At 42.8% G+C, this 12,702-nt stretch overlaps 1 protein-coding gene across 9 annotated transcripts in view; it reads right to left on the bottom strand.

The window, feature by feature from the left end:
* Positions 1-12,702, bottom strand: part of LOC102198833 (membrane-associated phosphatidylinositol transfer protein 2-like) — a 40,755-nt gene that overhangs the window by 1,376 nt on the left and 26,677 nt on the right. For 5 of the 9 annotated variants that reach the window (XM_005722116.2, XM_005722119.2, XM_005722115.2 and 2 more), the window contains exons 7-24: positions 12,582-12,677; positions 10,401-10,505; positions 10,262-10,326; positions 9,971-10,042; positions 9,110-9,354; positions 7,350-7,539; positions 7,038-7,157; positions 6,635-6,849; positions 6,331-6,506; positions 5,995-6,165; positions 4,808-4,960; positions 3,726-3,890; positions 2,564-2,851; positions 1,866-2,014; positions 1,670-1,786; positions 1,068-1,184; positions 394-542; positions 71-220 (exon numbers count right to left, since the gene is read on the bottom strand). In XM_005722116.2, coding sequence (XP_005722173.1) covers positions 71-220; positions 394-542; positions 1,068-1,184; positions 1,670-1,786; positions 1,866-2,014; positions 2,564-2,851; positions 3,726-3,890; positions 4,808-4,960; positions 5,995-6,165; positions 6,331-6,506; positions 6,635-6,849; positions 7,038-7,157; positions 7,350-7,539; positions 9,110-9,354; positions 9,971-10,042; positions 10,262-10,326; positions 10,401-10,505; positions 12,582-12,677 — 2,743 coding nt within the window. The remainder of the gene's footprint in view (positions 1-70; positions 221-393; positions 543-1,067; positions 1,185-1,669; positions 1,787-1,865; positions 2,015-2,563; positions 2,852-3,725; positions 3,891-4,807; positions 4,961-5,994; positions 6,166-6,330; positions 6,507-6,634; positions 6,850-7,037; positions 7,158-7,349; positions 7,540-9,109; positions 9,355-9,970; positions 10,043-10,261; positions 10,327-10,400; positions 10,506-12,581; positions 12,678-12,702) is intronic. The other 4 variants (XM_005722121.2, XM_005722120.2, XM_005722122.2 and 1 more) reach the window with 4 other exon arrangements.

Below are 12,702 nucleotides of genomic sequence, written 5' to 3'. Positions count from 1 at the left end.
GATCTTAAAGTTCAATCAGGGAGAAAATATGTGAAGCCAAGAAAACAGGAGAGGTAGAGCAGCCAGCTACCTGACAACATCTACAGCTCCAGCTCGCACTTTGGGATCACTGCCCATGATCGAAACGCTGGCAGCAAATGAACCGTCGATGCTGAACACTACGAACTCCGTGCTACGTGGAACAACTGTCAGGTAGCTGTCAGCGAACGTGTGGTCACCCCTGGTGAATAAAAAGAAAAAGAGTAAGGAAACGGAAACCAAAGGATTAAAGAAAAAATGAGCTGCAATAAAGTGAGCTAAAAGTCAAATGGAAACGAGGCTCTGTGAAGATAAACGGACAAAAAGCTTGAATATATAAAATACAATAACAGTTTGGTACCAGGCTAATCTCACCTGACCACCATTTTAACCGGGTACACGCCGATTCCCAGACGCTTGTCCTCTGGGATGACAAAAGACACGCGCCCGCTGCTGTTGGTCACCTCGGTGTTGAAGTACACCCATTCTCCCGATGGTGGCTGGGTCATGATGTGGAGGTCGACCTGCGCAGGAATGAAAAGGAAACAAAAGCGTTTCAATGCAGCTGATCGACAGATATTTGAGTTTTTTTTCATATTTCCTCAACCCAGAGGTAAAGTTGAACGAAAACAACATTGTCTTCATTTTTATGATTAAATATTTCACATTAAAAAGTTTTCTAAATGTTTCACATTATTAGTGAGTGCTCAAATGTAGGGCTCTACTAGCCAACTGGTGAATAGTCTAGTAAGGCCAGTGAATGCGACATACTTGTGCTCAAGCAGTGGCTCAGATTTCAAGATGTCCTGGGTCAACGGACCGTTTTTCAATGATATATCTTGAAATTTATGAAGCTAAAATTTCACAGCAATCATTATATATACCTGAACTTTGGATTGTATGTCAAACATAAGACACATGTCTCAAATGTATGAGACTTAAAATCCACTTAGAAGTGAACTTAAAAAAAAATAAAAAAAAAGCTCAAACCCAGATTTCCCGGGTATCTCTAACAGCAGGTGAGCTACTAAAGACAGAAGCATGTTCACCTTCTCCCCGGCCAAAGTCACCATGTCCAGAGGGCCGTACATGAAGCGGCCTGTCAAGACCTGCTGGCCATCTTCAGTGAAGACGGCGTCATTCACTCTGTGGTTGGCGGTCACGTTCTGTCAATGCAGAAGAAACAAAGGGAAAATGCTGATGTGTTGCTTTATCTTTATTTAAACATAAACAGTCTACAAATACCAACAATTTTTTTTTTTTGCATATTGGTTTGAATTAGTCATTAATAATCTTTGGCTGTCGTCCAGAGTGTTGTCACGTCTCCTTCCCCTCAACCCTAACGGCAGTTACTTCCTTTTAAAAGGGAGATCTTCCTTCCCACTGTCACCCAGTGCTTGCTCATGGGGGGGGTGGGGGGGTGGTCATCTGATTGTTGGACGTTTTCTCTGTATTATTGTAGGGTCTTTGCCTTGAAGCAACAGTTGTTGTGATTTGGTGCTTTATTAAAATTTTAAATTGAAATGAATTTAGAAAAAGAAAAACAAAAGGGCTATTTTTTGATTTGTAACTAGATGGCAGGTATCGTGGTGTCCCCGACTAAACTTTAAAGCTCTCTGAAACAGACTTTGTTTCCAGATAAGATGCTCACCCTGATCTTCACGTGAGTCCTCTTGCGGAGCCACTTTTCTCGAGGTTTAGAGGGGGTGAATTCAGACACTTCTTTTCCATCGAGCTCCAGAATGCTTGAGTTTTCGTGCCTCATGACCTGAAAGGGGACAATTCAGTGATTCATACTGAGAATTTTTGAATAAGTCCTAACACTTTCATTATTGCCGTTTACTCACCTGCCTCAGGAGAAAAGACACAACATCAGTAGACTCCCAGTATGATGCGTGGAACAGGTGCGGTAAAGCCACTGTGGGGAAAGCTGTTAGGGCATCGGGGCAGTACAGGGCAAAGTCCAGCCGCTTTGTGCCCCACCAGCGTGCTGCAACTGCAATGGGAGTGGAGTGAATAGGGTACAGAGACGTAAGATGAAACTCAAAGAGCCAGCGTGAGGTATGTGATGCCACAGAAAGGTGCAACACCCCTGATGTTATAGCAAAAAAAGAAAGAAGTTGAATTCAAATTTCAGCCACACTCATCACCAATCCCAGCAGTTCTTCAGCTACAGGAGGGAAAGGAAGGAGTTTATAATGGTTATTATCAGCAAATCCAAAGGCTGAGAACAGGAACCGATAGTTAGAGCTGATTACATGAGCAGCTGAAGGTGGTTATTTGTGTTAGTCTGCGTGTGAAAAAAGATGAATGATTTTAAAAGCCCCGGCAGCATCTAGATTTATGGATTACCCCTCATCAGTGACAGTGAATGCACCTGAATCGCTGTGAATTACATTTTAGAAAAATGAAGTGAAAGGGAGGCAAAGAGGCTTTTTGGAAGAGCAGCGCTGAGGCTTTTGACTGTGGCACAAAACAGAGCAGCACATGGAAGAGAGCCGTAGCCTCACACTGATTTCAGTAGCTCCCTTCCTTATAAAAATACCTTGGTCCACTTCAGCCTGGGAGTCCAGTGAGACCAGATCAGATATAGCAAAGTCCAGCCCTGCCCGGTAGTTCTCGTACTGGCCGGTGGGACTTAGAGGTTCACTAGAGTCTGCCTCATCGTCCAGCTCTGCCGCTACGTATGCATCAGAAGATCCTGCGGCCTGGCAAGCCTTTGTTTCCTTACGGGACGTGGGAGGAGTTTTCAGGAAGAATTTGTTTTGTGATGATAGGGCGAGTAGGGACAAAAGACTGTATTTTTTGGATTGGTTAACCTGGTTTGATTCAGCTATGGGGGAAAAACAACAGCAAAAATAACAAAAAGATAAAGAAACCATATATGATATGATGAATACAAATTCACTTGTGACAGTTTAGGACAGCTTGGAGAGTTTTAAAAAGAGCTGCGACTGTGTAAGCCCTAAAGATATATTAGGAACCGCTCAGGTAAATGGGGCAGAGTGATGCTGTTGCAGAAGAGAAACATGTCGTAATCAGTTTAAGCACATTTCCAGGGTTATACTGTGGGTGGCTGAACAGCAGTGTTCAGGCGCAGTAACATGAGGCACAAATAAATGTTCTGGTAACAGAAGTGAACGGGTGAGGGGGAGGAGGAATTCAAAGGACATTCAAACAAAGAGGAAACAGTACCGGTTATCTCAGCAAACACTGCAATAGGGAGTCGACAATGCAGGAATGGCTGAGGGAAACAGGTGTCTACATGCATCGCCACATTAATTAAATGCAGCACTCGTTCATTGCATTTACATTTAGACAGTGAGTAAGAGAAAGACAGACAGTGGAAAGTGGCTCTAAGCTGGTTTCTTCTCCGGGACTCTGATCTTGTCTTAGTTTTAACAGGAGATGGATAAATCACCTTACATGAGTCTCACTTCAATCCCAAATCTGGCAAAGCAGAAAAGAGCAAAAGGGAGCGGGACACTCAACGTGGCTGACTAGACTGTTTCTGCAGGACAGCAGGGTGTGTGTAGAGTCAGAGTGAGAGTAAATGATGTCGGGGTGTTGGAAAGAGAAACTAGGACAGATAAAAGCAGATAAAAGTTGGGCTGAATGTGAGAGAAAGCGGGAGAATTACTAGAAGAGTGTTTGTGTGAGTGGAAGGAAGAGAGAAAGAGAGACTGTTTGGTATTGAGAGCACTTACTGTTGGCTATGTTGGTGGCAGTGTAACTGTCTGCCATTCCTGAGACCTGGCTGGCAATGCTGACCTCACTGGCCCTCCGCTGGCCCCGGGAGAGGGGGCCCGTTACGGGGGATGAGGGGTACGAACTGTCCATGAAGACACCACCATGAGACTGAACAACATCCGCTATTGAGCCCAAACAAGGAGATCCCATTAGACAGAGACACAGGTAAGGGGGAACTCACGGTGACGGTTGGGGGAGGAGGGGGAATGCAGGTGAGAAATGTGACAGCAGGCGGCGAGGCCCCGGTCACATTTCTTCACCGATCAACACGTGACTGGTAAATGAAGACATTAAACACACAGTGAATGTAAAATCACAAATATCCACGTCTTCTACAGTAATATTAGTGTGTGTTATGGAGGTGATTTTTTAATTCAGAGCCTATTCTAATGTCTTGAAAATAAAATAACGTCAGAGATTTAGTAAAATCACAAGACCTCTGACTAGCATCACAAGAAGCAGCACAGGCTTCAGTCTGTTTAGCATGTACACACAGAGCTCCAAGTCCACTGCACAAACACGTCACAAGCAGCACATCAAAACCTTTTTTGGAAATTCAAAAAAAACAGTATTAAAAAAAAAAAGGAAACAAAAAAACCCTATGTCACCACAAATCAGCTAATATTACAGAGATGATGCAAATACACTGAAACCGGCCTTAAAACCGCAGCACACAAACACAGACGCTTGCATCTTCCAAACTCTGTCATGAAAATGTGATGGCACAAAGCAAAACACAGCACCACAAGAGATGCTTAGCAGATTTGTCTCGAGTATTTCCATGACTTGATGTTCCAATTGGCTACATTTCTTTTTAAATTGTAAACCAGAAGACACGATGCTAAAAGGTCAAATATATATGTATTTATCAGTATTTGGAGACACTGAAATGACAGCATGGACATACTCAAAGAGTGTAAGAGGTGGCCTGGAATCTGAGCATCTCGACGTAATGGCGAGAGGGACGAACACAGGGACGACAGAGATACGGCGAATGAGGGCTGGGAACAGATAGAGGTGAATGGGAGAGGCTACACACACTCCATAGTGGCGGGTGTGGCTTTGAGGGAGCCCTCCTGCCAGTTTAGCACAGGTACAGGGATGCAGGTCTCACTGATGGTCTCCTGACAGCGAAGGGACAGGAGGGGCCCGCTGTCAAGCAGCAGCTGAGCGTTGCTCTGGACTGTCTCCACTACAGAGGGGGGTGGGTGGAGGGGCAGAAGTCGGGGGAGGAGGTTTTAGAGGTAGAGAGCAAGGTACACGGATATGGAGACAGGAGGCCAAGAGAGGAGGAAGGAAAGAAGACAAGGAAGACAAAAACATATGAAGCAAGAACTGAACAAGGAACAAGAGTCAAGCCCTTAGTGGAGCTCACTTTTTCCTGGACCACAGCTGCTCCTCAGAGACACAATAAGCTGACATATGACCCTGTTCTAAGATTAGAAAAAGCCTGCAATATGCTATTTATGAAATCATTTGAACTCTCTTGCCTTAACAGTGATCTTGAAATTGTCTTTGAAACTTCATCGCTATAAAAAAAAAAAAAATGTTGGAAGGCCTGAAGATGGTCATTGGTAGCTGATCTGATGGAGGCCATGACCACCAGGGAACACAAAAACTCTGGTCTGAAGTAATTAAGAAACATCTTAACCATATTAAACATCTTTATTAACCCCGGTTTCCATCCTTACTAAGCCTCAGTTCCTGATTCAATAATGTTAGATATCTTTTTTAAAAAAAAAAAGAAATTTCTCCTCATTAAAGATCTTATTAAATTCTGTGTGCGTTTTCTTCGAGAACATCAGACATGTAATTGTATAAACAGGGTAGGCATCCTCCGCTATAAAGATCAGTCCAAACAGAAACCACCAGTGGGACTGTGACAACACCGAGATTAATAAACTGCTTCACAAAACATGCCGAAGCACAAACAGTAGAAAAGCGTGTATTTTTCTTTCAGGCAGTGTCTACTTTGTAAATGAACTCAACGCATGCTACTAAGGCATCTTTAAGCCATCTATGGTGTGCATCCATGGGAAAAAGGACAGTGGGTTAAAATCAGCATCTGAAGCATCAGGTGATGTGATCTTAAGTGGTTGTTGCTGGGGGGTTTTTTTTTTTAAAGGGTATTTTGCATTCGTGTGTGTGCATCCAAGACAGACGTACAAAGACTGAAAGCTTCACATTAACGTGGCCTTTCATCTATCATCTGTAAAAAGAGCTCACCCAGCAGGGCGGAGTTTCCATCTCCCAGGGGAAAGCGTTGGTAACGGGGCACGCTGAACGGAGGGAGGAGGTGAAATTTCCGCTCCAGCAGAGGTTCGAGGCGGGAGGCTGAAGGATCAGCGGGGTGGAACAGATTATAAACCTGCTGACAGGCAGGTCGTAGCTGGGCCACTAGGGGGAGAAATGAAACCAGAGACATAAGAAAGAGGAAGGGAAGAATTCAAGCATATTTTGATGACAGCCTGGTCTATAGGTGTCTATAGTAATAAGCAGATTTCCATCTGGGGCAAACCTTTCACTTTACAGATAGTACAAAGCCTGGTAATTGAAGCTCACCATCTAACATAGGGATCACAGTCTTTCTCAGGGCAAGTACCAAGCCAAGTGGAGAGCCAAAGAGGAAAAAGTCGGACACTTCGAAGTCAAATTTCCCCAGGGAGCCTCCATCCAGCATTGTGCTACTGCTCGACCTTCGGGAGGTTGTGTCGTTCCGCAGGACACTGGAATGTAAGCTGGGAGGACAACACAAAGTCACTTCCGTGCCTGGAACTAAAAATAAAACATATTCTGACAGTGCATGACAAAAGGACAAAAGAAGTTCATTCCACATAAAGAGTTTGTCCTCCCACGGACGACACACCTGGACAGGAAAGCCTGGTGCTGCTTTATGGTGTCCAGCTCGTAGGTGGAAGAGTCACTTCTCTTCCGAGGCAGCTGTCTCTTGGTGTCGTCGCCTGCGCTGGTACGTGGGATATCGATGTTGCTGCGACTGAGGTGGCGGCTGCCCTCCAAGGTTGGAGACGCTGATCCGTGTCCGCTGTTGACAATGATGCCAGGAGAGAGAAGATCCTGGTCCTGCAGGGGAAATTTGTGAAAATGTGTCATTAAAACTTCCAGCACCTTAAGAAAAAAATATCAACAAATGAGCCAATTAAGAAGAACAAAACAGGTTAAAGGTGCACACAGGAATGTTTCAGGCACTGTTTAGGATGAGCCGAGACTGTCGCCGTGCATTCATTAATGCTGGAGGATGTCTCGCTTACCTGTACGCTAATGACACTGCCTCTGCGACTGCTGTTCTGGCTCTCATTTACTGTTTGATTGCTGCTGCACAGAGCATCAAAGCCCAAGATTCCTCCCACACAGTCCCCAATGAGGCAAACCTGGAGAGTTAAAGGATGAAAAATATTTATTACATATATGCGTGGGGTTCAGGATCACCTGAAAAGACTTCCGCAGTTACACGCTGGATGTAAGGATAATGTGGCTCCAAAAAGTACAGCTGGTTCAACTCTAATGACTCCAATTCTTTATTAAACAGCATACAAGAACAACAAACCCTATCGGTATCTGACCTGGCCGGAGAAAGAAGCCCCGTCCAGAGATTTTATGAAGTCCGCATACACCTGGTTGGCTCGGAAGATGACGGTGGCCACAGCATCCTGGTACTGTGGAGAAGAGGTGGCGAGGAGAGGCAGGGCTGCCAGCGGGATGTGGTCCTGGCTGCTGGACAGACAACCTTCATCGTAGCTGTAAGGGCTCAAGCTGTGAGAACATTAGTGGATAAAAATCAAATTATGAAATTTAAAACCCAAGGCATGCACACGGGAGAATAAATAAATGCAGGAAGAGAGGACAGGAGTCACGAGCTGCACCTGGACCTCTTCCATCATAAGTAAACAGCTATCGAGCTAAAATACGGTTAGAACCACAATTTGTTTCACAAACACAATTTTTGTCGTCATTTTTAAATTACAAATCAGGATGTGGCTGAAAGGCAGACTTTGAGTTTAATTGGAGGGGTTTAACAAAGTCAGATGCATTTTTTTTTTATAGAGTCCCTCATTTTTAGTGGCTCAAAACTAATTCTATAATTGACTGACGAGCAGTTCCAAGGCCAGGTGAGGCATCTTCACTTGTTATGTCATGATAAATGAAGAAGGCATAATTGAAGTTGATTCAAAGTGTTGAATTTACATTTTAAAGCTTTTAACTGTAAATTTAAATATATGGCACGAAGAAGAATCAGCCATCATTGGGCTGAAAAACCAAAATCAACCTCTCAGAGAGAGAGAGAGACAAAACTTCAGGAGTGGCCAAATAAACAATCCGGTACACTGAAAGACCACTGAAGAAGGCCAAAGTGTGTGAGGAATTATTTACATCGTTAAGAAAAAACACAAAAAACAACAACAACCACCACCACAGGAGGCAGAATTATCACTGGCAAAATCTACAATCAAAAGAAGACTTCATGAACTTAAATACAGAGAATTTGCAGCAAGGTGCAAACCACTGGTTACACTGTATAAAAATATCTGTGGATAGATGAAACCAGCATGAACATGGATGAGAAAATATAGAGTATTAGAGAAACAACTCATAATGTCAGACATGGTGGAGGCAGTGTGAAGGTATGGGTACGTATGGCTGCTAGTATAATCGGAGGACTTGTGTTTATTGGTGATGCGACCGCTGACAGAAGCTGCAGGATTAACTGTGAAGTGTATGGAGCTACACTCTGATCAGATTCAGACAAATGCTGCAAAACTGATCGGACAATTCTTCACAGTGCAAATGGACAATGACACAAAGCAAACTGTAAGAGCAACCCAAGAGTTTCTCAGGGTACAGAAATATGATATTTTTCAATAGCGGAGTCAGTCACCTGTTCTCAGCTCAAAGGCACAGCTTTTCAGTTATTAAACAAGCAGCAACTCAAGTGTTTGTAGTAAAGGTTCACCAGAGCACTTCAACAGAAAATGTATATGGGCTCTAGACTTTAGGCAGTCACTGAGCCTTAGGATCCTTACATTTAAAATGATGTAAATTTGCCCAATTACTTTAGAGCTAAAATTAGAGACTGTATAAAAATGTCTGTAATTCCTAAACAGTTAATGAAATTCTTCATCAAACCTCTTAAATAAAAGCTGAAAGTCTACACTTCAATCACATCTTGATTGATTATCTGATTTAAACTCCACTGTGGTTGTGTAAAACCACAAGAATTCTGTCTTCATCCAATAAATTATGAACCTAACTGCACACAAACCTTCAATGATTATCCATGAGGTTTTGAGCCTGCAGAGAAATGTGTGCATGCGCGTGCTCTTACTTGGACACTAGGGAGAAGGCCTCAGCACAGATGGCAGGGCAGGGCACCAAGCGGATGGCGATGCGTCCCAGCGCCGCAGGATAGTGAACACGCATGACTGTGTCGAAAGCCGTACTGATTGTGTTGACGTCGGCCTGCTTGCTGTTCTGGTCGCCTCCTCCGGTGTCCAGGATGTTCCCTCCGTGCAAGACCAAGATGAGCACATGGATCTTGGAGGGCTGCAGACACTGCTGGGAAGAGCTCTCCTGAGAACAGCAAATTTAATAAGCAGCGTTATGGACGGGAATGTTAAGGCACGCTATCGGGAAAATATCCAATAAAATGTTTATTCACTTCATCAGCATGACCAAAGAATACGTACTTACTGTGAGTGATAAAACAAGCAAACAAAAACAGATAAACGAGGCCTTGAAAATGGGCATCAAATCACTTTTTAACCGATTCAAAAGGTACGACTTGCAACGTTTTGCGTCCATCGTCTTGAACATGAATTACATGGCAAACTGCTTTTTATAGCCATTGAGGGGTGAGGAACCATGAAGACACATAACAGAGCCAACCTTCACCTGGACAACCGTTCAACTAACAGCAAACAACAACCATGCTTCCTGATGACAAGTTCACACTAATTAGCACAGCACAATGTGTAGTTTTGTCTTTTACTTCCAATCCAAAACTTCACATTTCCATTAAGTACAGAGGAGGGGGGAGGGGGTCGAACAGAAGGTGGTGAGGTTGAGGAGTACACATGGATTTGGGTTCGGGCTACGGCGAGGATAAGGGCAGGGGCATTTAATAGACTGGTGGTGTCTGAAGAACTGTTGTACCCCACATTGCACTGGGGCCAAAATGCTTACTTACTGACTGGTGCCTTGTTACCGTGATGGTGGGAATGGGAGAGCTATCGGCTTGGCCGCTAAGACAGCCACGCATCTGAACACAAGAGGACAGAGAGGCTCTTATCCTCCAAAGTTTAAAGCCTGATATGTTTTTTTGTTTTTTAGCAGCTAAACTCAAATTAAATCATGTCCTGAAGGAAACTTTCAGCAGATGGCTTGTAAGGGATATTTATTCCAGACATGGACGGGCATCAGAGGAGTGCGAGTTATAGGTGTGTTATTTGCATTGGCAGTCAATATGTGACACACATACCTCATCTAATCTTTCCTCGCTGGTTGCTCTTTCATAATCAACAGTCATTTCCTTGAACAGCTCACCTAGAAACACAAACACACATTTAACATCAAGTGTCATTGGGCTGTGCCTGCCCATGTAGAGGTGTTCATCATACCAGGAGTTTCCTCCGTTTCTGCAGCTTCGATCTTGTCCATGAGGTCATTGGAGTTCCACTTGGCAATCTCTTTCGGGAAGACCTCCTCTCCATCAGAGAGATCCTCTGTGAGGGGGGGGGGGTCAACAGATTGGTTAAAACTGTATTCACTATTCAGGGGTTTTGAATGGATTATTACACCAAGAGTTCAGATTCAGAGTGCCAGATTGCTTTATTAATCCCAAGAAAGGCCAATTTGTTTGCAGCTTACCCCGACAACCTATTCACCCAATCAAACCCACACAATGCAGTCCTTAAACACGAACCACAAACCCTGCTGCGTGTCAACAAATAATGGGATATAAAAATAAATATGCAAACAAATAAAATAGAATAACAAAGACAAACCGCTAAAAATGAACAATAAAAAAAAAGAAAATTAATCTAAATGAACCCTGTCAGTGTCAAAGTGATCTAATAAAGAAGGGAATGAAGGAAAAGGAACCTTAGGGTTTCCTACAAGTTAACAACCTACACAAATGCACATGAAGCTTGGTGTTTCCATGTGTGATCATCCACACACAGTGAGTATACGTTGTTTTGCATTTATTGTATCACTATAATTTATTTTCTATAAACTAAAAACAGTCAACTTCCTCCATGATTACCTGCTACAAAAATTTCACTATGCGCCTTAAATTCATGCACACATATGGATGAATTGTCTCACTGATCTACTGACATTAACCTGTGATTATAAAAGGACCTCAAACAGATCCTTTTTAATTCCTCTCGGGGCGATTTTTGCCAACAGCGTTCACTTTAGCTGGGTAATCAAGATTTGACCTAAAATCAAATCATGTCCTATTTATTTCTACAGCAGCTACACTACAAATAAACGGCATCAACGCAGGAAATCAAGTGACATTCTTTATTTCATAACGATTTGGCTGGAATACTCACAAGGGCTTGCGGCAAGTTTTTGTAGCATCGTTCCTAACACACAAAATTTTCTGACTCGAAATCAACAGAGTCCTTTATTTCATTTGTTTCCTCAGTTGCTTCAACATCCTTCTAATTTATTCATTAATATAAACAACCATCCAGTGTTAAACTGGATAAAAATGTCATATTTTCTTTATTCCACTGCAACATTTTTTATTTATTTATAAACCTTCAATGATTTAAATAAAACATGTTAATTAAATACGACAGGTTACACGTGTACCATCATTGGCAAATTCACCTCCTTAGCTTTTTTTTTTTCTTCCTTTATTCATTTGCATTAAAAAAAAAAAAAATATGGAGTGTAAAAATAAACTTGCACACACTTTTCTAATCCTTGAGTGATTGTTACTGCAAGAAGATCACAAGAACTTTAAAGACAGAAGCCTAAAATTGGAAGCAATCTGAGCCAACTCAGTCGTTTTCCAGATTTAATTTGTGTACTTGCATCATGTGATTTACAAACACTTACGTGTATAAGCTCATTCTGATGCCCTCATTTATTTACCCATAATTAAATAAGTGTTCATAAATCATGACGTTTTAAGCAGGCCATCTGGCTTTTGCTTCTCACACACACACACACAAACAATGAATCCATATAAACACGAATACTGTGACACATGTTAATATGAAAAAAAATAATTAGACGTCAACACAATTCATTTTAGTTATTGTTTTCTCAGTGACTCATAGTGTCACGAGCAACCTATTAAACTCGGGGTAGGTGGAAACTAATGAATGCAGCAAAATTAGTATCAGTGTAATCAATGACTGCATCGTGCAGAATTTTATTCTCATTCATCATATTGACTAAACGGTGAATTTCAACCTCACACACACACACACACACACACACGTAAATTATTCACAGGGGTTCTTTTATTTCTTTGATGCACCGTGAACTGTGTGAATGTAGTTGGGCAGAGACGATTGTGATTTTTGAACGTGATACTGGGATGAGACACCTCGCTCGTGTCTTCTCGGCCAAACTTATCCAGCAGGAAGAACTGGTGCCGCAGCACACCCACCTAGTTCAACTGTAGCCCCAAAGCATGCTGGGTATCTGGGAAGCTTAAGAACTGATCTGCGATTAAAGAGACGCATTCAAAGGAAATGAAGAAAGGGGAGCCAAACAGGTTAGAAACATTTCACCCAGATTCCACATTTACTTTACAAATCAGAGCAGCAAGTTACCGTGAGCATCGAAGAACTCCTCGTCCGAGCTGTCGTCCGAGTCTCGTGCAATGCTCTGCATCCTCCACTCGGAGATGCTGTGACGTGACGGGCTCACTGGGTGGGGGGAACAAGAAAAAAA

Source organism: Pundamilia nyererei, unplaced genomic scaffold, assembly GCF_000239375.1.
Source record: "Pundamilia nyererei isolate P.nyererei 1_Seehausen unplaced genomic scaffold, PunNye1.0 scaffold00006, whole genome shotgun sequence".
Lineage (NCBI taxonomy): Eukaryota > Metazoa > Chordata > Actinopteri > Cichliformes > Cichlidae > Pundamilia > Pundamilia nyererei.
This window is presented reverse-complemented; position numbering and strand designations above follow the sequence as displayed.